Source organism: Triturus cristatus, chromosome 6 (assembly GCF_964204655.1).
Source record: "Triturus cristatus chromosome 6, aTriCri1.1, whole genome shotgun sequence".
NCBI lineage: Eukaryota > Metazoa > Chordata > Amphibia > Caudata > Salamandridae > Triturus > Triturus cristatus.
This window is the reverse complement of record NC_140589.1, coordinates 62551571-62575202: the sequence shown is the minus strand read 5'-3', so window position 1 is coordinate 62575202 and position 23632 is coordinate 62551571. Positions and strand designations below refer to the sequence as shown.

The following is a 23632-nucleotide window of genomic DNA, read 5'->3' as shown; positions in this document are numbered from 1 at the left end:
GCAGCATGGCTTTTCCTTGTTTGGAGGGGTTAGACCATGATGGTGGATGCTACTGCTTCGGTCTGCGCAGCAGCTGCAACCAACTGCCAGAGCGCGTGCACCAACACCACAGAAAACTCTCCCTTGCTGCGCGTGACCAAGCAACAGCCTTGTGTTTATCCTATTGGCTGCAATTTCCTTGTCTTGAACTCTAATTGGTTACAGCATTGAAAGTGAAAGCGTGCAGTAGGTAGGACAAACTCAATAAAGAAAATAGTGCTTAGAACTCTAAAAACAAGCATTTGCAATGCAATAGGACTCGCATTTACGCAAGACCTATTGCATTGGAAGCAGGAGTGTCACAGAAGTCACAAACGGGAGGGGGGGCGGGTGCCCCAAGAAGTCACGGACTGGGGGGGGGGGGAGCACGGGAAGAAAATAGTGTTCGAAGTAAAGGGGCCAGTAACCATGGAAGGATACAAATTATTACATGGCCATCATGAATAGGGACTAACAAGCCTGAAACTAATCGGAAGGCAGCATTTAGGACCCAAGCCAATGAAAAAGATTGGCGGGGAGTGGGTGGAGTTTCCACGCTATACTGAATACTGCATGCTGCCGCAATAGGCTCGGCCTAATAAATGTATGTGAAAATGAGCACAATTGGTAACCTGGCTGGAAGAGGCGTAAACGTTTTCCCGAAACGATGGCTGATGCAGAGGGTTAGGAAGTGTTATGGTTATGAGGAATAATTAGTAAGTAAAGAGTGGCAATGCTGCATGTGTTAATGGCACTGAACAAATAAAATGAGAGTATTAGGTAAATATGTCATGTTTAAGTTGATTTTGCGACAACTGTCTTTATGAAAAAATACAAGAAAGTGTTTTGTAAAACTAAAAGACAATATTAATGAAAACCAGTTGTGTGAATGAACATACTACTTTGAATCTTTGAATAACTTATGCATGTAGAAACTCCTATCCTATCTGATATGAAACTTTCTTGCTGAAAAAATATATATTCCACTGCTAAATCCTAACATGTTCAATTATTAAATGGCAATAATTCTTCATACAACATTTAACACCACTTCATTTATCTTTGCATTTTAGATCACAGAGATAATGAATATTGTGAAAACATACAGCTCATTGAGCATGTCAGTTATTGAATCTATAGATGTTCTTGCAGTCAAGTTCAAAACTATCTACCAAAGTATTCAGAAGAAAACATACGACATTCTTGACCAACGAAAGTCAGAATTTGATACAGATCATGCCGAATTCATGAAATTGATAGAAGGTTTAGACGTAAGTAGTAATTACACCCTCTTACAAAGATAAAGATCAGCTCCTGTAAAATGAATGGCTACTGTATAAATTTTGAATCGCATTGACCATAGGGCTGACTTTGTATATGACACGGACACAGGTACATCACACGTTTACTTACACACATACTGTGTTGAGGATCATAACTACAGACATCGGTGTGCATAAAACAACAGACACACATGCACACACAAAAAATAGGCACACAGACCACCTAATATGCAGACACCCATGTTCACATTATTTTGTGGCAATTATGCGGCCCTCAGTGGTATGCAAGGAGAGCTGGAATAAGGGTATAGAAGTAAGGTAACAAGGGAGGTGCCTTGTGATTGGAATGATTTCCCCCAAATGTTTGTTTTAACCCACACAGAGCGTTAGGAAACACAATAATCTGTCGGAGAGATGTGAATTGCATTTAATTTCCACAGCAACCACACCACCGAAACCACCCTCATCGCCTCCACCGACGACATTAGAGCCCTGCTGGACAATGCCGAAACCACGGCCCTCAACCTCCTGGACCTCTCTGCCGCATTCGACACCGTCTGCCACCGCACCCTATGCACACGCCTCCACAACCTGCGACAAAACCCTGGACTGGATCACCTCCTTCCATACGGGCAGAACCCAGAGTCCACCTCCCACCAAGATCACCTGCAGCGTACCCCAAGGATCATCCCTCATGCCGATCCTCTTTCACGTCTAAATTGCCCCGCTAGCCTTGATCGTCCGATCGCACAACCTCAACATTGTCTCGTACGCCGACGACACCCAGCTGATCCTCTCCCTCACCAAGGACCCAGCCACCGCCAAAACCAACCTCCACAAAGGAATGAAGGCCGTCGCAGAGTGGATGAAGACCAGTCGCCTGAAACGGAACTTTGACAAAACGGAGGTCCTCATCCTCAGCTCCACCCCCTCCGCCTGGGATGACTCCTGGTGGCCGGCCACGCTGGGAGCTGCACCGACACTCACCGACCACGCACGCAACCAGGGATTCATCCTGGATTCAACACTTTCTATGACCCAGCAAATCAAGCCGTCTCCTCTTCCTGCTTCAACACCCTCCGCATGCTTCGCAAGATCTACAGATGGATCCCCACCGGAGCCAGGAGGACAATCACCCAGGCCCTCGTCAGCAGTAGGTTGGACTACGGCAACACCCTCTATGCGGGAACCACGGCCAAACTCCAGAGAAGACTTTAATGCATACAGAACGCCTCTGCTTGCCTCATCCTCGCCCTTGCACCCGTCCCTCGCATCTACCGAACGACCTCCGGTGGCAGATCATTCTCCCACCTCACCCCCAACACATGGAACACCCTCCCCATCCACTTGCGAAAGACCCAGGACCTGCTGACCTTCATAAGACTTCTCAAGACCTGGCTGTTCGATCAGTTGCAGTACCCAACCCCCCTTTAGCGCCTTGAGACCCTCACGGGTAAGTAGTGTGCTCTATAAATGCATTGATTGATTGAATGAAATTGTGTAAATGTTTCCACTTGTCCAGTATGGTGCATCAAATTTGTGCACCTGGGTATATCTTGCATAGTCGTCTGAGATTACTGCAGGACAATTGGTCTCAAGCCTGCAGCATTTGTCCATGTCAAAGCTCCTGCAAATCTTTTTCTGCTCATACCTGCAGGAAAAAAAATCACAACTGTTAAAAACAAGCATTTGCAATGCAATAGATCTCGCATTCACACGAGTTTGAGCTATTAGCATTGTAAATGACAATGCCGTTTATTTATGTTTTGGGTTTTAAAACATAAATAAAAGGCGGTGTCATTTACAATTCTAATAGCTTAAACTCTCGCAAATGCGAGACCTATAGCATTGCAATAAAGAGCCTTCTCGACCTCTTGTTAAAATGTAAATATCAGAGGAAGAGACCCGCCTGCGACTTCTTCAAAGTAGTGATAAATAGTGCAGTGAAGTAGATGTGTAAGTGTTGTAAATTACACAGACACAAAGTGTGAAGTGAGATTTACATATTATCCGAGCTATAAACGCTAACAAAGCTCTCCAACACCTTTCGCTCTGTGATTACCCTGTTGTGGCTCAGGAGGTAGAGCAGGAGGGTGGGGGCTAGTTCTTGCCCTCTCTGTGATTTGAGTGTGCAGTGTGGCATTGCGTGATGTCATTGCTATCCTTGGACTAATAAAAACACTCCAGCTGTAGTAGGGCCCTGGCTTCACCTCCTGGTGTCAGGCGGGCTGGCTTTATGGCAGGTATGGAGGGAGGGATGGTCTCGGCTGCAGCTCCGGCCTCGTACAATGCCTCTGCTATTACTAGTGAGCGAGAGACGCTGAAGTGGTGGTATTGGTGGCGGTTGTATTGGTGGAGGTGGTGGTATTGGTAGTGGTATTGGGTATTGGTGGTGGTATTGGTGGTGGTGGTACTGGCGGTTGTATTGATGGTGGTATTGGTGGTGGTATTGGTGGGGGTGGTGATATCGATGGTAGTGGTGGTGGTATTGGTGGTGGTATTAGTGGTTGGGGTGGTATTGGTGGTGGTGATATTGGATTGGTGATTTTGGTATTGGTATTGGTGGTGGTTTTAGTGGTGGTATTGGTATTGATGGTGGTATTGGTAGTGATGTTATTCGTGGTTGTTTTGGTGGTGGTATTGGTTGTGGTGGTATTGGAGGTGGTGTTGGTAGTATTGGTGGTGGTATTGGTGGTGGTGGGGGTGGTATTGGTGGTGGTGGTAGTGGTGATTGTAGTGGTGGTAGTGTTGGTGGTAGTGGTGATGGTGGTATTGATGGTGGTATTGGAGGTGGTATTGCTGGTGGTGGTATTGGTGGTGATGGTAGTGGTGGTATTAGTGGTGGTGGTAGCATTGGTGGTATTGGTGGTGGTGTTATTTGCATTGGTGGTGGTGCTGGTAGTATTTGTATTGGTGGTGGTGGTATTGGTGGTGGAAGTGATGATTTTGGTGGTGGTAGTGGTGGTGGTGTTGGCGGTGGTATTGGCGGCTGTGGTGGTATTGGCGGTGTTGGTATTGGTGGTGGTGGTGGTGGTAATGGCAGGGGTGGTGGTATTGGTGGTGGTATTGGTTGTGGTGGTATTTGTGGTGATGGTGGTATTGGTGGTGGTGGTATTGGTGGTATTGGTACTGTTGAAGGTGGTGGTGGTATTGGTGGTGGTGGTAGTAGTAGTTTTGGTGGTGGTATTGGTGGTGGTGTTAGGGGTGGTGGTGGTAGTATTTTTATTGGTGGCGGTTGTATTGGTGGTGGTATTGGTGGTAGTGGTGGTAGTGGTATTTGTGGTAGTGGTATTTGTGGTGTTCATGGGGGTGGTGCTGGTGGTGCTGGCTGGGGTGGTATTGGCGGTGTTGGTATTGGTGGTGGTAATGGTATTGGTTGTGGCGGTATTGGTTGTGATGGTGGTGTTAGTGGTGGTCGTGTTGGTGGTATTGGTGATGTTGGTGGTAGTGGTATTAGTGGTGGTAGTGGTATTGGTGGTGGTATTGGTACTGTTGAAGGTGGTGGTGGTGGTATTGATGTTGGTATTGGCTGCGGTGGTGGTGATATTGGTGGTGTTAGTGGTGGTGGTGGTTTTGGTGGTGTGGTATTAGTTGTGGTGGTGGTGTTGTTAATAAAACAGACTTTTGAAAACAACCCGTCAGTTGACTTTAGTACTTCCAGGTCCTGGCACCCCCCTTTTCCTCACAGGAATTTTCACTACACCAGGGGGTTCCACAGGGCTCCATTTTGAGCCCTTTATTATTCAATCTATACGTCAGCCCTCTAGCAGTGCTGGCGAAAGAGAGGGGGCTGTCGTTGGTGTCGTACGCGGACGACACCCAATTAGTGATATCCTTTTCCAGGAAATGTACCTCCACCTTAGACAATTTTATGGACGATCTGTTAGCTATATCTGATTGGATGGCAACTAATTGCCTCCAGCTTAATTCTGGCAAATCTGAGATCCTTCTATTTGGAAAGGATAGGGAGCTGTGGTCAGACCTATACTGGCCGGATCGATTAAAACCTGCCCCACTTCCGAAGGAAACTGTAAAAAATCTTGGGGTATGGTTCGATCAGGGACTAACCTTTGACAAGCAAACCAAAACGGTTGCGGGGGTCTGTTTTGGACTCCTGCGGGGTCTAAAGCCTTTGCTTGGGTTTTTTCCTCCTTCAGTGCGTCAGACTATTGTCCAGGCATCTGTTCTCTCAAGACTGGACTATGGCAACTGCCTTGATTTGGGAGCCACCAGAGCCAGCGTTAAGCGCCTCCAGAGGGTCCAGAACGCAGCAGCACGGATTTTGGTCTCACTACCCAAACATTGTTCAGTTGCACAGGTTCTCCCCAAACTTCACTGGATGCCAGTGGACAAACTAATACAATTTAAAGCACTGTGTATTTCACACAAGATTCTGTCTAAACAGGCCCCGCCTGGCCTTCTCCAGTTGTTGGAGGCTTATACACCCAAGCGCCCCTTGCGTTCCGCTAACCTAGCTATGGTCTGCACCCCGCGTGTGTGGAGGGCTAGGGCAGGGGGGCGCTCGTTCCGCTGGCTGGCGGCAAAATTATGGAACTCTCTTCCAACTTCTATCAGAACTATTTCTAACCATCTGCCGTTTCGTAAGGCTTTGAAGACTTGGCTTTTTCCTACCTCTACTATTTAACTGTGTCAACTTGCTTTGGTATTTGTCTCTGGTCCTTGTATTGCGCTGGGACGCCCCGTTGCTGGGGCAGCCATGCGCATTATAAATCTGCAATAAATGAATAAATAAATTACATGTAACACAGATGTGCTGTTGTCAGCTTCAGCCCATTAGCACAGGATTATGTGCTACCTGGAATTCAAATGACTTTCGCTAATCATTTCTAAATCCATTTTACTTGTGGAGCAGGGTTGAAACAGACACGAGATAATGCTGGGTTAAAGTGATTGAAAGCAGGCGCCCTTGTTACGGGGGAGACCGTGCTTCTTAAAAAGCCACAAGCAGTTTCAGCTGAAGCAGCGCATGTCCAGCCTGCAGTAAGAGAAACTCAATAAAGTAAATAGTGCTTACAAACGAAATAAGAGATGCCGTGTAACAACCGAAGTAAAAGGGCCAGTCGCAAAGGGAGGGTACAAATTAAAACAAGGCTGTAATAAGGAGGGACTAACAAGCCATATTATCTAATCTAAAGGCAGCATTTACAAAAGACAATGACACAAGCCAATGAAAAAGATGGGAGGAGACTGGGCGCTGCTTATCTCCCATACTTTATCACAGCGGTCTTCCAGAGCGAGCAGTGAATGCGCGCAGCCACTAGGCTCAACCTAAACAAGCAATATATGAAAAACTCTATAACCAAGAAATAGGCAAGATTACAGGGCTACATAATTTGAAAAAAAATGCCTTATGTTAACGTTAGTGCAAGGTAGGGAGAATCAACTTCCCATATCAACAAAAATACACATACATTATTATACAAAAGACAAGTATAGGTACACTTACACAGTCTCTCACAGAGAAAAGGGCCCAATTTAGATTTTGGCAGACAGTGTAGTCTGTTGCAACGATGATGGAGTTCCCTGTCCATCAAACTCTCAGTCCACCGCCCAATTTTGTGTCAGGTGGACTGCCAGGTTTATGCCAATGGAGTAAAATGTAGTCTGCCTGCTTAAAACTTGCTCCGATGGCTCAATGCAGTAGGGGCCGCGGTGTAAGCCATCCATCTGCCTAGACAATCTATCACAGCGGTTCATTCAAGCCCGTACAGCTGGCGAGCGAATAAAGGCAGGATGGCGTCAAACTTTAAATCATCTTAGCTAGATAGCGACAAGCGCATACTTGTGAAAGGTACAGGGGAATGGATAGTCGCATGAATGTCTAAGAAATGGATGCAGGCTTCATGTTCATTGAATCTTTAGCCTAGCTGCTCAGGAAAGCTGCCTGATCCTGCAGATGGATCTCAGAAGCAATTATCAGACATATTTGATTTTTTAGGCACAACAGAAAATGGACGATTTTTTAACAAGATTTTCTCTCTTCGTCTCGCACATTGATGGGGAGATTCTGATAATGAAGTGCGAGCCTGAAACTAGCTCGGCCTAGGAAAAAGAAAGGCTCTCCAACGAGTGACCCTCTGAAGGTTTTATTACAACGAATCAACAAAGGTATGTTCAAACCCTGTTCTGGCATAAACAGTTGCAATAACTGCAACATAAGTCACAAACTATTTTACTATTGGCAACCAGATTGAGATGATATTAGCAGATTTTCTCTTTCATGGAGGATGATCCTTTTCTACCCAGACAACTACCCCATCACTCTGCCACCACTATTAGGCGTTTATGTTGGAGAAGCCATTCTCATCCATGTTGCAGGATGCCTGGGAAAAATTAAAGGACAATGCAGCTGTGGCATCCACAGAACAGTCACAAAAGACGATTTCTCTTTGTTCTACGCAACATTATCCTAAGACTCATACAGTCTTCTCTTTCAAGTGGTTGAATTACCAAGACAAGCATTGGCAAGGTCACTAGGTCTGGCCTGCAGTTTTTTGCTAGAAACCTGATCACAGTCTTTGAAAATGCTTATCAGGAGGGGCCCAGCATCAGAATGAGAAGGTGTCGCCAAGTGTGTTTCGCAGCAGAGGCTACATGTTGGTAAGATTGAAAGGAGCCACCTGACACGTTGAAAGCCAGCAATGGCCCGAAGTCAGCGTGAAGAGGAGCCCAGGGCATGCAGAACACTAGTGGCAGTTCAGTGATAGGATGAAAGGAACGGGCGTGCTGAATATGTCAACAGTGCACAGTGGCAACAGTGTAATAGAAGAAGTTTTCTATTCTGAAGATGTAACAGTTCAATGCTCGTCAGCTGGTGCTCGAGAAACCTGCCGATTAGCTTTTAAGCATATTTTACATATTTTACCCTTTACCTTTTTTTAAGAGGATTGTAATTGCTGATTTGCACATTGTTTTGTCGAGTTGCACTCTGGTCACGGGGCCGGAAGGGGGAATTATCTACTCTTACCGTCATTGGTAGTCATTGCTAGCGGTTAGCGCTCTAGTGCTCTGACAGATTCCGGCATAAAACTCACGCTGGCGCGAACGCGCAGCGCTACCACCTAGACGAAGCTGTGTTCGATGCTCGTCAGCTGGTGCTCGAGAAACCTGCTGATTAGCTTTTAAGCATATTTCACATATTTTAACCTTTACCTGTATTTTGATGATTGTAATTGCCGATTTGCACATTGTTTTGTCGACTTGCACTCTGGTCACGGGGCCGGAAGGGGGAATTATCTACTCTTACCGTCATTGGTAGTCATTGCTAGCGGTTAGCGCTCTAGTGCTCTGACAGATTCCGGCATAAAACTCACGCTGGCGCGAACGCGCAGCGGGCGCGCCGTAGGCGCGCTAAAGGCAAGCCCGTCTGCGCCCGTCCGCGCTAAGTCCGGGCATAGGGCCATTTCCCCTGATTCTCTCCCGTCTACTTCTAGAAGATACTCCAGGGAGGAAATGCTGAGCTGGGACCCGAAGGGGGGTAAGGCTAACTGCACCCGGATTAATCCTGATTGCATGAGTGGCCTGCAGACAGAGCTATGCCAACAATGTAACCACACATGGGCTGGGGAAAATGTAGATACTATGGGGTGCAGACCTGTTAGTGGCAAATCCGCCTCATCTGAGTACGAATCTCTGAACTGTGTGCTTCTGAACGCAAGGTCACTAACTAAGCATAGTATGGAATGCGCTCTATTCATGGCAAATCACAATATTAAATTAGCTCTTATCACGGAGTCCTGGACGAATGAAAATTCAGGCCCTGATCTTGTTAATGCCATGCCCCCTGGTTTTAGATGTTATACACTTGACAGACCGACTAAAAAAGGAGGAGGTCTGGCGGTCTTATATCATGAAACCTTTAAGTCTGCCTTTACTAAGGCCTCTAATTCGGCCTGTGAGGCAACATGTATTAATATGCAAATATCTGACCATGATACTTTCAGTGCCATTCTTTTATATCGACCTCCTGGGCCTAAGGGCAAGTTTTTAGATTCTATTGGCACATTATTAGAGGAAGGGCTATGCAACAAATCTTTCACGGTGTTGGGTGATTTTAACTTTCATCTCGAAGACCTGTCCGACCCGGATAACATTAGGCTACAGCAGATTTGTAGCGGCGGGGATCCTAAACAACTAGTAACTGACCCCACCCACTCGGCAGGCCATACTCTTGATGGAATTTTCTCAAACAACCCCTCTCTTACTTACTCCAAAACAGTCCCTCTTATCTGGACTGATCATAGGGCGGTTCTCTTTGATCTTGAAGTAACTAATCGTAATTGTTCTAGATCCTCCATGAAGGTCTCTACAATCACTAGGGACTGGAAAAATATTGATAAACGAGAATTGGAGAATCTGTTGGATTTATCACAGCCTGCTCTTTTATTTAATGTGGAGTCAGACACGAATGCTTATACGAAATGGGTAGATTCTGCTTGTCAGAAACTTGCGCCAGGCAAACAATGTATCCTTAAACGAATAGTGCCATCTGCCCCTTGGTACTCGGAAAATCTTAAAAAACAAAAACTTGAATGCAAAAAATTCGAACGTAAGTGGAGGGAAAGATATGATACTCATGATAAAGAGATCTATAAATTATGCCTCTCCAAATACAAAAAACTGGTTTTAGAAACTAAGAAAGCATATTTTGGAGATCAAATCAAGAAGGCTGGACCTTCATCCAAGGTTTTGTTCAACACAATTGTTAAACTTACCACTCCCGATAGCCCTAAAACCGAGAGTAGTCCAGAACTCTGTGAAACTCTGGCTGCTTTTTTCCTACAAAAGGTAGGAAAGATCTTTTCTTCCTTTTCCTCTTTATCTTCTGGAGCCGCAAAAGTTGTTCTAACTCAACCATCTGGCGGTAAAATACATACTCCAACATTAGATTGCTTTATTCCCCCAAACCGATCTGAGGTTTTTAAACTATTCCTTGAGACTCGTTCCGGCTCCCCTTTGGACCCATGTCCAGTATCTATTTTGCACCTGGTTCCGGAAGTGAGCGTGGAAGTTCTTACCCCACTGTTCGCAGCAATCTGTGACAGTGGTCATTTTCCATGTGCTTGGAAAACAGCTTCTATCCTCCCCCTCTTAAAAAAAGATAATTTAGACCCCTCTGACCCTTGTAACTGTAGGCCCATTTCTCGGCTTCCCTTTCCGGGGAAAATACTTGAGAAAGCCATGAATGGGCAACTCAGTTCTTTCCTTCAAGCCAACTCTCTGCTTGATAAAACTCAGTTTGGCTTTCGTGCTGAACATAGCACTGAGTCGGCACTGATTAAATCTACTGAGGAGGTCAGGAAAGCTCTAGATCAGGGAGGTGACGCCATACTTGTTCTACTGGACCTTTCGGCCGCTTTTGATACGGTCCATCATGTGGTTTTGATGGACCGTCTATCTGCGGCCGGGGTCACTGGCAAGGCTTGGGATCTTCTTAGGTCATTTCTGACCAAAAGAACTCAAACAGTGGACTTGGGCAAATACAAATCAAGACCTTTCGCTCTTCCCTGTGGGGTCGCACAAGGGTCCTCACTTAGTCCTACCTTGTTTAACGTGTATGTGGCGCCGCTAGCCGTTGTGATTAGATCATTTGGTTTTCAGCTGACCACATACGCGGACGATACACAAATTGTGTTATCTATTAAAAGGGGGGCTGAAACTGAGATTGGATCCAGCTGTCATAATTGTATGCAGGCGATTTCTGCCTGGATGGCATCGAACTGTTTGAAGCTCAATGCTGACAAAACGGAAGTGATTGTGTTTGGGACTAGCACTAACCTCTGGACTCTGGACTGGTGGCCAGCAGAAATGGGCTCACCCCCACTACCTGTGGTTCGAGCTAAGAACCTGGGAGTGATTATTGATTCCAAACTCTCCTTCGGAGACCAAGTTAGCAGGGTTGTTTCTTCCTGTTTTTTCATTTTAAGAACCCTTCGGAAAATTAAATTCCTCCTCCCTGAAGATAGCCTAAAGACAGTTGTCACGGCTTTTATTCTATCTAGATTAGACTATTGCAATAGTCTTTACATCAATATCCAGGAGAGACACTTGGCTAGACTACAGATTGTACAGAATGCGGCAGCCAGGCTGATCACAGGGACACCCAGATTTGTCTCTGTGAGGAAGGGTATCAGGACACTCCATTGGCTGCCCGTCAGGCAACGAATTCAGTTTAAAGCACTGTGCGTTGTTTTTAAGGCACTCAGTGTAATTGGTCCTGATTTTCTGAAACGTGCCTTTCAGTGGTATGTTCCTGGAAGAGCTCTGCGCTCGGCTCAGGCTAATCTAGTTACCATCCCCCGCTTTAACAAAACCAACTGGGGAGGTAGGAGTTTCTGCCATTGCGCTGCGAAGGCTTGGAATGGGCTGCCTCCTAAACTCAGGAAGCTCACGGACCTTCTTTCTTTTAGGAAAGAATTAAAGACATGGCTATTTACTAAATCTTCTTAATAGCATTTCACAGACCAATCTCAGGTGGATAGCTTACAGCGCCAGGACACCTCAGGGTAACAGAGCGCTATATAAGTCTTTTTAACATTAACATTAACATTAACAGTGATGTAAGTAAAAATAGCATGATAGCATGTTGAACAGCCTACGCAAATACCTATGGTCAAAATCTATTCTGAGCTGCAAAGGGACAAACTAATAGGGTGGATTTGAAGGTCAGACTCTTACTTGAAACCTGACAAAGCACTAAAATGAGGCTTCTATGGTAAAGTATTAAAAATGATTGCTTTAATGCATGTAGGACATAATGTTGCGGGGATTCTGCACATACACAGAACTTTGCGCAGGAAAACAGGACCTCGGTAAATAGGGGTTGTACCTTCCTACCACCTTAGCACCCAAAATTTCAAAACCGACTAGCTATAGTGTCTCATTCGTTCTCCTATATAATCACGAAGCTACAAATGATTAGACAACCCAGAACACAATACTCCCGACACTCTCAGGAATCGCCGTAGCAAGACATACCCTTTCGCTAACTGACTCGTACTTGTCCACAATAAGAATTGGCAGAGTCACTGTAATAGTTCAAAATGTTTATTTTAACTATCGTGCTCTATAACGCAGTATACGAGCCACTACCAGCAGCGAAATGCATAAACTAAGAACAATTAGCATTGTTACAATTCCATAGAATATAAAGGGGGATGTCATCATATACAGACAGTAGGAGAAAAAATACTATAAGGCCTAACCACCATCCCCTTGACTTGGAAGAAGTTTTATTATATAAAAGAAGATATCTGAGCTTTGTCAGCAGACCCCATACCGTAAAGCCTAGATGGAAGGTTTACATCATAGGAACAGCATAGCTCTTCTCCATGGAAAGGTCTCTCTCCAAGTGAGTGTTTGAATAACATGCATCCCTGCAATATCAAAGCACAAGTTTCCAGCAGTGCAGCTGTGTTTAGCAAGTTTTGTCTAGTTGCTAGGGACTGACCAGAATAGAATAACAAGGGGCATTGTTTACTGACATTGCACATCACGTTCAGACTAAACTCCACGAACTAGCAGAGAACGCAAAAAGCAGACAGTTCTCATGTGAAAGGCATAAACAGAGTCTTGCAAAATAAAATCATGTAGTAACGTGCGCAAAAGCAGCACCATGGCAGCAAAGCTCATGCTCACTTAGCAATGTCGACAATGGCCCTAATGGCCATATAACACCCTCCTCTTGGTAAGGTCATAGTATATTGACAAATTACCAAAACAGATTTAAAAAAGCCAAGCAGAGTTCAAAAGCGTTTGAAAAAAACAAATTGGAAAAAATCAAAAACCCAAAAAAGATATATATATATATATATATATATATATATATATATATATATATATATATATATATATATATATATACATACATTATAGTTAGGACCCTGTTTCCATAGGAAAACCGCAACATTCTATTTTGAATAACTTTGGCGCCGGTCGACGAATCCTCGCGAAATTTTCAAAATAGGTGGGGCGCTACGCTCCGCTCCTACCCTGAAAGTCTCGGGGGGATTCGTCAAGCGGGGGCTGAGATAAAAGGGGGGTCCCAAAACGCGTTTTTCCCATGCATTTTTCCATAGGACCTTTAGACACAGCTACAGCCCGAACGGCTGAACAGAGTTCCTTGAAATTTGGCAGAGAGGTAGTCTACAGGTCAAGGAAGTGCCTTTTGTAGGTTTGGTGTAAATCTGTTCAGTAGATTCTGAGAAAATAGCCTTTAAATCAATATATATATCTGAGCCAGCTTACGGTGAGCTTACGGTGCGCTTACCGTACGCGTACGGTGACGTGCGCGAGCGCGATTCTGATTGGCTGATAGATTTTAGTAAACATTCGAATCGGTCGAAACCAGGAAGCGGCGGCCGCCATTTTCTCTCTCGGACTCTGAGGGGGGGATGAAAAACAAAGAGAATAAACATGTAAAGGGACTGTTTAGACAGCTCCCAACCACCTAGGCTTGCTAAATGTGTCCCCAAAGAACCCCCAAGGCCAAAAAATCTTTTTTAATTTTTTACGAAAATTCGCCGATTACGCGTACGGCAAAAAATAAAAAAATAAAAAAAAAAATATCCACACTCTCTCCACCCCGTGTGCAAATGGTCCCCGAAGGGCACCATTTGTGCATGGCATATACATGATATTTTAACTGAATATAAATGTTTATCTTTCACAACGAAGCGCATAATATGTCCTCCACGTGCGCACGGTGCGCGAAGCGCATCGAGCGTACATGGCCCATCCACGGCACTAACTGCGTAAAGTGGGTGCGCGGTGCGCGAAGCGCACCGTGCGCGCACGTAACGAACTGCGTTAAGTGGGCGCGCACGCCACGAATGGCGTAAAGTAACTTAGCATTTAAAAAAACGTACAAATTCACTGAAAAAACCATAGGTTTCACACACGTTATAGTTAGGAATGAGCATTTAAAAAACCTTGCAAATTCACTGAAAAAACCATAGGTTTCACACACGTTATAGTTAGGAATGAGCATTTAAAAAACCTTGCAAATTCACTGAAAAAACCATAGGTTTCACACATGTTATAGTTAGCTGGACATTTTACAGATAAAAAACCAATGAAATTCCCCCGTTATAGTTACTGCAGGCAACTATAACTCACGCGACCTCAATCCTCTGCTGATGACATATGTGTCTTTATGAAAAAAAAATATTTGTAATATATGTATAGCTAAAATTTAATGGAAGAAGACATGGGCAAATAAGTGTCTAAATACAGTATTAGCATCAGCAGAGGATTGCGGTCGCGTGAGTTATAGTTGCCTGCAGTAACTATAACGGGGGAATTTCATTGGTTTTTTATCTGTAAAATGTCCAGCTAACTATAACATGTGTGAAACCTATGTTTTTTTCAGTGAATACATATATACATATATATATATATATATATATATATATATATATATATATATATATATATATATATACACACACACCACCAAGCTTACACGATAAAGTAAGCATGACCCACTCCGATCCAAGGTTTTAAAGATGACATTTATTCTGGGCACAAATGACGCTTTTCGAGCTAAACAGCTCTTGGTCACATATATACATTTGTAACTTTTAAAAGAGTGTTGTCTACGGGAAAACAGTATTATGAAGGAGGTGGAAAATCCATCAAAGTACGTGAACTTAAGAATGCAATTCCCTCCAAAAGGTCATCCCCATCTATAGCAGAAAAAAGGGAAGCCATTCAATCAAGTAGATCGAAGTAACAGACATGCTTCTCGTAATCTGATGCTTCCAAGAGCATAGCCAGACAACTTGCGTGATATTCGATTAAACTCCGTTGCAAGAGGTTCTGCGCAGCCGCACGGATGTGCCATTCAGCCAAAGACTCAGAGTGCAGCAGCAAGCGCCATATGGCCATTCACAAATCAAGCCTGGTCATGGGCCTCTAAGGGGCCCATTAAGTGGTTAAAATCCAGGACAGGACATGACGTATTGGAGAGGCATGAATCCATAGCCCAATAGAAGGGGCACCGTTGACAGTAGAATACAGGTTGTAAGCAAGTGAAGTAGGCAAAGCAAAAAGTTAATACATAACTCACGCTAAGCATCGCTAATGCCAAGCATCCACAAACCTGTTGCATTCGATCATGGTACAGTTGCAATTGGCCTGGTCTGTGCACTACCACAAGATGACCAGTCATTGTGCAGCAGGAACAGAAGAAGCAGGATTTCACCAGCTAGCGCCAGTAATAAAGCGAATCCTCCGAAGACGCTGAAAAATATAGAATGAATAAAAGCCGGTATTGCTCCAAATATCTGAAAAGAAGTCACAAGGCCGTATCCCACGTATTTAAAAAAATGTGCAAGGCCTTTAGTGTCAGACGCATTAAATATTTGATGTACAAGCTCCCCAAAGTGCAGGCGGAGGTTAGTGTTCAGAAGTGACTGAATCTCGCTAGATGTTCTAGCCACCTGCAACTCGAAGGTCCCTCGAGTTGGAGAGTCACTTCTTGTTAAAACAATAGCGCTTAGAGCCTGATCATTTATTTTATCTGTTTTCAAAGTCGGAATGGAAGGCGAAATGGAACTATCAACTTTCCCATGCGGGGCAAAAAAAGCGCATTGCTACAACAAGTAACACGTTGTGAAACTGTTTCTAAATACAGGATTCCTGCCCGTAAACCACAGCAGTCGTGGTTGGTCAAAATAAGATAATTGCTGTTAGTAAGCAAGGTAAAAGTGGTAATTATTGCTGGGACTGGAGTTCCTTTTAAAAAACAAGCAAGATTAGGTGCAGATACATTACAAGCGCCGTGCAACTTAACGTGTTTACAACCTAGTGAATGTCCTACTGTGGAATCGCAGTTCTCCCCCGTTAAGAAAACTTCCTTATCCTCCCATTGACTCCTGTAAGAGAAAGGTAGGGACCACAATTCATGGAGAGATGCACTTCCCAGGGGTTCAAAACGCCCAATCGGAAAATGTTGCGCACATGATTTAAATTGAAATAGTGAGAATGGTAGAGAAATAACCTCATGAATTAACCAAACAGCCGAATCCGTCTCCGCCACAGAGAATGGCAAGGGCCCCAATTGCTCAATGTGCAACAGTGTGTATGTAGCATCTTTCAGGGACATAAATCTCTGTTTATCAGTCAGATTAAATGGTAAAAACACAGCAGAGGCATTTAAATAATCCCAAGGGACTTTTCCCATTTTGAGGGTCTATAACGTCCATGCAAACTGCATAACTGATCGTAATTGATTTTGACCATGATGTATCACAGATACATCATTCTGAACAATATCAATAACTGAAGAAACAATATTAATCAATGTATAAATGTGTGAAGAAAGTGTATTGATGCTATTGTCGACCACAGGAAGGACTCTTTCTAAATTAGCTGGATCAATTTGGCACAGACAAAGCGCTGCCTCTATCAGCGAAAGTTTCCAAACTTCATTGTTATCTGCATGGATAAACCTCTTAGATCTAGGAATCTTAGGTCCTAAAATAAAATTAGCCAAATTGATGTCGCTTGACAAGAGTGATAGGTGTTGTTTTACTGACGACAAAGTGGAGTGTTCCAACCATTGTTGCCACAATTTACCCACCGAGAATATGGTAACGGAATGTGAATGTGTAAAACGAGTATCCGGTCTAGTTTTTGTGAAACCTGGTGTTACATTATAAAAACACAATTGACATGCATATGAATTTGTTTGCCACACTAAACAACCAGATGAATCATTTTCAGAGATATTGAAAGTGTCATTACGAAACAAAGCCTGTAATACATAAATCGTATAATGTGTTTGAGCACGCCAATTGTCATATTCCGCTAAAGATTGGATGGATGAGATATTCAAATTTTTTGCATTTGCCAAGCCAAAGCAAGTGGTTTGGTACACTGTATCATTTAAAAATAACATTTGAGTCCGGATCAGGCAGGCACGATACCAAGCTTCAGTACCTTGAACCTGCCACAGCTTAGCGCCCCAAACTGATTTTAAATCAATGGTAAATTACCAGTGAACGTAACCCTGTGTGGCCAATTTAGTTCTAAAAGAGGTGGAATAAATCAATTTAGTGTAGGTCAAGATAAATTTGGATTGAGACGATAACTGCAATTTAAAAAAAATAGGATTCCGGATCAGACGTGTCATAATCTGTAAAATATGTGAACTTATCTCTAAGATTTTTAGAACTTCCCTGTACGGGAGTAGGACAATGTTCCCATTGAGTGTACAGGTATTAAAGGGTTTGTTTTATGCAAAAAATTATGTCCATAGTGTTGATAACAGAGTAAATCAGCATAATTGGCAGAATTTAAATACAAATCTTGAGCATCAAAGGCTGTGCAATACTTTAAATCAGAAAACAACAAATGTACCGCTTGCCCATCCCAATCATCAGAATGTATGTCCTGTGTTACCACATCTCCTAATGATACTCGAAACACGTGTGGTATCTTGAGCACCTCCGTCGTACCGTGAATTTAAAAAGCTACTTTATCCCAAATGATGCCACCTGCAACCGGTGAAGCTGAAATGTTCACAAGAGTCTGATCACGTTTCATGATATGGCACAATGTATGAGGGGCCAGAATTCCATCGACCAAGTTCACAGCAGAGCATTCTGGCAAATAATGACCATTGAGTAAGAAGAATACTGTCACAAATCCAATCGACATGAAGAGGAAAATCAGGATAAGCACAAACCAGATTAGGTCCATGGGGGGACTAGGTAAGTCTTTTTGAACCAAGAGACGAAAACACTTAGGGGCACATGCATCAAGGTAGGCTTTTGCGATTCCTTTATTGCGATTATTAAGAAATCGCAATTATGGAATCGCAAAAGCCTATGCATGTAGGAATTGCAAAAAAAATAGCGATTCCTAAACATTCCTTATTTGCGACTTGCAAATTGCGAGTCACAATTAAGGAATGGCTTCCCATTCATTCCTACGTGCCTACAGGCCCATAGGAATGAATGGGAATTGCATGCGCAATTTGCGAGTACCCAATAGGTACTCGCAAATTGTGCATGCAATTTCAAGGGTGCAAGGGTGCTAAAAGGACACCCTGTTGCATCCCTGAAATTGTAATGTGAACACATGTTGCTCATGCCCCAAGGGCATGTGAGTGTGTAACCAGGAACTTTGAAAAATGCACTTTAGTGCATTTTTAAAAGTTTTTGCAAATTACCATCAATTTCAAATTGAAGGCAATTTGCGACCTCTATTTGTGAAATCGCTATTTGCAATTTCATCATGCATTGCATTTAGGGAATCTCAATTTGCGATTCCCTCAATGCAATCGCAATTAAGTAATCGCTATTTTTGCGATTACTTCAATTGCGATTTTTGCATTTGGGATGATGCATCCCAATTGCAAAAATACCAGTCGCAAAAGGACAGATTCTGCGAATACCGAGGGTACCGGACCTCTTGCAGTCCACTATAGAACTGCCCTCAGCCCTGTATGGAGACAAAAACTGCACCAGCACCCCATCAACGTCATTGCGTCCTTGTACGCCTTACAGGCGAATGCTGGCCCCTGGTCTGAATGGAAGGTGCCACAGGCAAACATCCCGACGAAGACACGCAAATCTCTAATGAAATATCGAGCGGCAGCACTGCGTTGTGGCCAAACCCAAAGGAATCTAGATCACGAATCAACTGCAACTAAAATGTATTTATCTGCAGTATCAGAAGAGAACAGACCGCAGTGATCAAGATACACACAGCCAAAGGGCTGATTGGAAATACAGAGCTATGTTTGTGGTAAGCATGAGACCGTAGACGGTTTGATTTGTTGACAAATGTCACAAGAATGTATATAATTACAGGTCTGTTTATATAAACCACGCCACCAGTAACGTTGCTGTGATATAGAGACTGTCGCAGACACCCCGGCATGTGCAGAAGCCATGCCCTCGTGTGCGGCAATGATCAAGGCAAGACTGCGGTCCTTGTTGGGAATCAGCCGGTCCCCAACAGATGGAATTTTAGCATAAGGAACTTGTTCGGGAGATAAATGATAAGAATATTTTGAAGAGAAGCCCTGCGGATAAGCAGTTCCATCCTTCGTGGCAGCAATTGCTGCCAAAATTTCATTATCTATCTTAGTCATGGACCTTGTAACTGCTGCAACAGAACACGTGGCTACTGCAGATTTGGCCTCCCACACACTGATGGCTAAGAGTATGGATAACCGGAGTGAGTGGGAGACGTTTTTTAAGTTCCGTCACTCGTACCTAAAGCATTTTTAGAGTCTTGATAGTCGTTTAGTGACCAAAGGAATAGGTTGTCATTAAAAGACTGAACACAGTGGTAAGAATCACATACAATAAGAGTATTCACATTAGGATCAGCAAACTCGAGAGCAAGAACAAGAGCATGCTGCTCCGCCAATTACGCTGTACAGTCCCCAAGTGCCTGTGTATGCACTATGGAAGACTTAAATTATCCATTGACTATTGATCCATCCACAATAGCGCAAGCCGCCGAATAAGTGTGTTTAGAACCGATGACTGAAAAGCTCATCTCAGCCAAAGTGTACAAATGTGATTTGTATGCAATATGGACTAAGCCCCCGTCATTGAACGTCAGGTAAGTGAGACCCACCGTCCCTGGTACTATACATATCACCAGGTTTGTGGTATTGTCACGCATCAACAAGAAGTTAGTTGCAAGCAGCTCTGACTGAAAAGATTGCAGAATAGAGGTATGTTCTGGAAGCCAGCTGGCAGAAGAATATGTTGGTTGTATCAACGCATAGAGCGGTTTGATCCACTGGGCATAATCGGGGCTGTAAGACCTCAGAAATTCAAAACTCCCAGCAAGGACTGAAGTTTCTTGAGAGTTGACGGAGGCTACAACTGTGCACACTTCTCCAGAAAGTGGGGAGCCAAGCCCCCACCTTGGTTATTGAGCTCTTAACCCATAAAAAGCACTGCAAAATGTGCAATATGTGATTTTGCTAAATTGAATTTGTATTTACAGTCAGCAATGGACAGGATAATGATGTTGACTCAGACTAGTTGTGGCATCAGTTCATCGTCCGTCAGGTAAATATCATCAACGTACGAGAACGCATCAGAGTCTATGCTGTCCAACAAAGAGACAACATGCGCAGCAAAATCCCCGGGGCTATTCTTATACCCTATAGGCAAACGCGTACATTTTTTCTGATTCCCAACGGCGGTAAATGTTGTCATGTCACTGCTCTCAGGAGGCAAATTGTGACTATAGAAACTATTGGAAATCCAGTGCAGTTTTGTATTTCTTACGAATAAGATTGTTCACTAGCGCAGAGCTATGTGTGTTTTGTACAGCAAATGTACGACAATGACTATTCAAATTTCGATAATCCAATACAATGCGATATGACCCATCGGGTTTTGATACGATAAAAAGAGGATTATTCATTGGTGATATACAGGTTCAATCACTCTTTGATACTCTAATTGTGTTAGAATATCACAAACGGGAGCCTTAGCTTCACGTCTGATTGGATATTGGGGCTGTGGCATAGACCATAGCGGTATCTTATGTGCCAGTGAATCTCTAACCCAGCCCACCTGATTTCGATACACCGCCGAGGCAAGAACCAAAGTCCACTCAGATGCATAAGCCTGTGTATGGTCCTCAGGGACATAAAGCGAAAAACTCAGAAGTATCACATCCTCCCCCCTAGGAGCCGCTAGCACAAATGGTGGAGGCCAATCTGCCTCTGCCAACAAAATGTCATATGAAGAGGTGAGATTTTCCCAGAAAAATCCTGTGATTGTACGCTGTTTATCACCTTCAATTTGAAAGACAATTTCATTGAGTTTATCCGGGGGGTAACTTGTGTGTCTGCTGCTGTTACTGTAATAAATGTATCAGTTGCTCTCGCCTCCAGATAAGGACGAAGTGCCTCCCGCACTATGATAACCTCTGCTGCGCTGTCAAGCAGAGTCACCGCCCATGTCGAGTCCAGTAGTCGTGTTCTCACCGTCTGAGGCGTATCTCGCTGTTAAAGCGACAACTTTCTTCTTCTGATACAGGGATCTACAATGAGGCAGATCCTCTTGTTTGGCTTTGACGTCAAACTGCTGAGGTTGATCCAGCCCCTGCTATGTGGTCGGACCGTTGCCACTCTGTGTACCATGTCCACAGACACTGCAAGCAATATATGTAAGTCACCCCCTACAGCAGGCCTTATAGTCTTAAGGCAGGGTGCATTATATTACAAGGAAGGACATATATGCATGTACAGATATGCCCCTGCGCTTTCTAGTTCAATTGGGAAGCCATTTTAAGTATATGTACTGAAAACTGGTCATTGGCAGTTCTCCAGCTAGATGATGGCTTCACAGAAACCTATGGTTTTTGGTATGAAACATCTTGTCCTAATAAATCCATATTGATGCCAGTAGTGGATTTATGAAGATATGCACCCAGAAAACCTACCAGCCTTGTTGTGTGCTGGCTGACTGGTATCGTGCAGCCTGCCACCACAGACCTGTTTCTGACCCCCTGCAGGTGAAAGCCGTTGCTCTGAGGCCAGGAACAATGCCTGCTAAGGAAGAAGGTATTCACACCTCTTCCAGCAGGATGGCTAGTGAAGCTTCATTCAAAGGCCAGGGACTTCAAAGTCCCTGCCACCTTTTATATGCAAACCCAGCTTCCCCCAGATTAGGGAGATGCCATCCCCTCCCCTGAGGCCCATTTGGCACCGGGACAGGGGGGAAATTTGCTATGCTAGGAGGCTTGGTGCACTACCAGGCCTGTCACACCCCTAAGGCGGACTGCCTAATGTCCCCCATAAAAGAAGGACTCCATCATCTGATTCTGGAGGAATTAGGAACTTTTGGACAGGGGTTTGCCCACTCCCCACAGAAAGTGATCATATAGGGAGTGTAGTGACCCCAAGGATAAGTAGCCCATAGGCTACTACCCTGAACTCTCCTTAACAACCCTAAATTCAGTATGTAAGTGCCCCCCTGACACCAGGAACTTAGATTCATCTGACTGAATAAAGAAGAGGACAAAGCAGCGTAAAAGAAGTGGACTACTGGTGGACCTTTGCGTCAAACCCTGCCTACCTACCTGCTCCTGTCCCGACAATCATGACTGCCTAACTCGTCCTGCATCTGTGCATCCTCTAAAAGCCTCAGAGAACACCCAGCACTTCACCAAGCTGTCAGCACCTCCCTTGAAGTTCAGGAACCATTTCCGTGCAGCCTGCAGGCACCTACCGCAACATCTGGTTCACCATTCTTCTGTTTACAGGATCCACCGACGCAGCAGCTGCCCAGGAGGAAGGTACCGTGCTCCAGGAGATCAGATCTGTATTCACACCAAGGAAAAAGATGCCAGGAGCAACCGGAGCCACCCTGCACCAATATCGAGGGTACCCGACCTCTTGCAGCAACCAAAGCTTGTTTAAGTCCAACCAGACTCCAACGACGCAAAAACTGACCAGCTGATGAGGGATGCCAGCATCACAGAGGCCAGCACTGAGACTGGCCTAGCTGTCCTGTTTTTTCCCCCTTTGGAAGTCTGGGAACCATGAGTACCTTTAACGCATGGGCCCAGCCTACCAAAACCCTCTGCACCAGAGCTCCCCGGTCTGGGTCCATGACAACCGACTGTGCTCCCCTGCTTCCAGGACCCTCACGAACTGAGCCCCCCGTTGGGAGGTCCCGGACTTGTCTCCAAGTCCCCCTCCGTGGCCTGTTTCTAGGTGGCCCCCCTCTTGCTACTGTGTAGAGCACAAGGCACCTGTCCAGCACCTTTGTGTTCGGGACACTCTAGGACACTTAAACTTGAACTGCTCTTGGTACTTTGGACCTTTGCACCCTAGCAACGTGAGTCCTAAAGGAGACCACCGGAATGCGCTTGCAAGTACCTGTATGTAGTTTGTTTCTTTCCCCATTGGAAAGCATAACTGAGTAAAAACACATCTGTGTGAAGTTTTACTTATCTGAAAAAAAGGATATCTCAAAAAGTACTTACCCAATATCGAAGATCTTGGTGTTGAAATATATATAGAAATACCTGTTATTTTTCTAAATTGGTCTTGAGTTTCTTTTTGAGTGTGTCTCATTTATTGACTCAGTGTGTGTTCAAGAAATACTTCACAATACTCTCTGATAAGCCTAAACTGCTCACCCACACTACCACAAAAGAGCATTTGGGATTATTAATTTAAGCCTGGTAAGCTTAAAAGGGTCGCTTGGACTTTCTCCTCTTTTTGGTATACTACGTAAAAAGCCTGCTTCTTACAATTATGGTGTAGAATGCTCAGGAGTCAGCAAGTACAAGCGAATAATTGAATACCTAGACAGTTT

At 44.3% G+C, this 23632-nt stretch overlaps 1 protein-coding gene across 1 annotated transcript in view; it reads left to right on the top strand.

The window, feature by feature from the left end:
- Positions 1-23632, top strand: part of DNAH8 (dynein axonemal heavy chain 8) — a 13985216-nt gene that overhangs the window by 1812614 nt on the left and 12148970 nt on the right. Inside the window, exon 13 of the mRNA XM_085610239.1 lies at positions 1092-1289. Within this exon, the coding sequence (XP_085466365.1) occupies positions 1092-1289 (198 nt within the window). The remainder of the gene's footprint in view (positions 1-1091; positions 1290-23632) is intronic.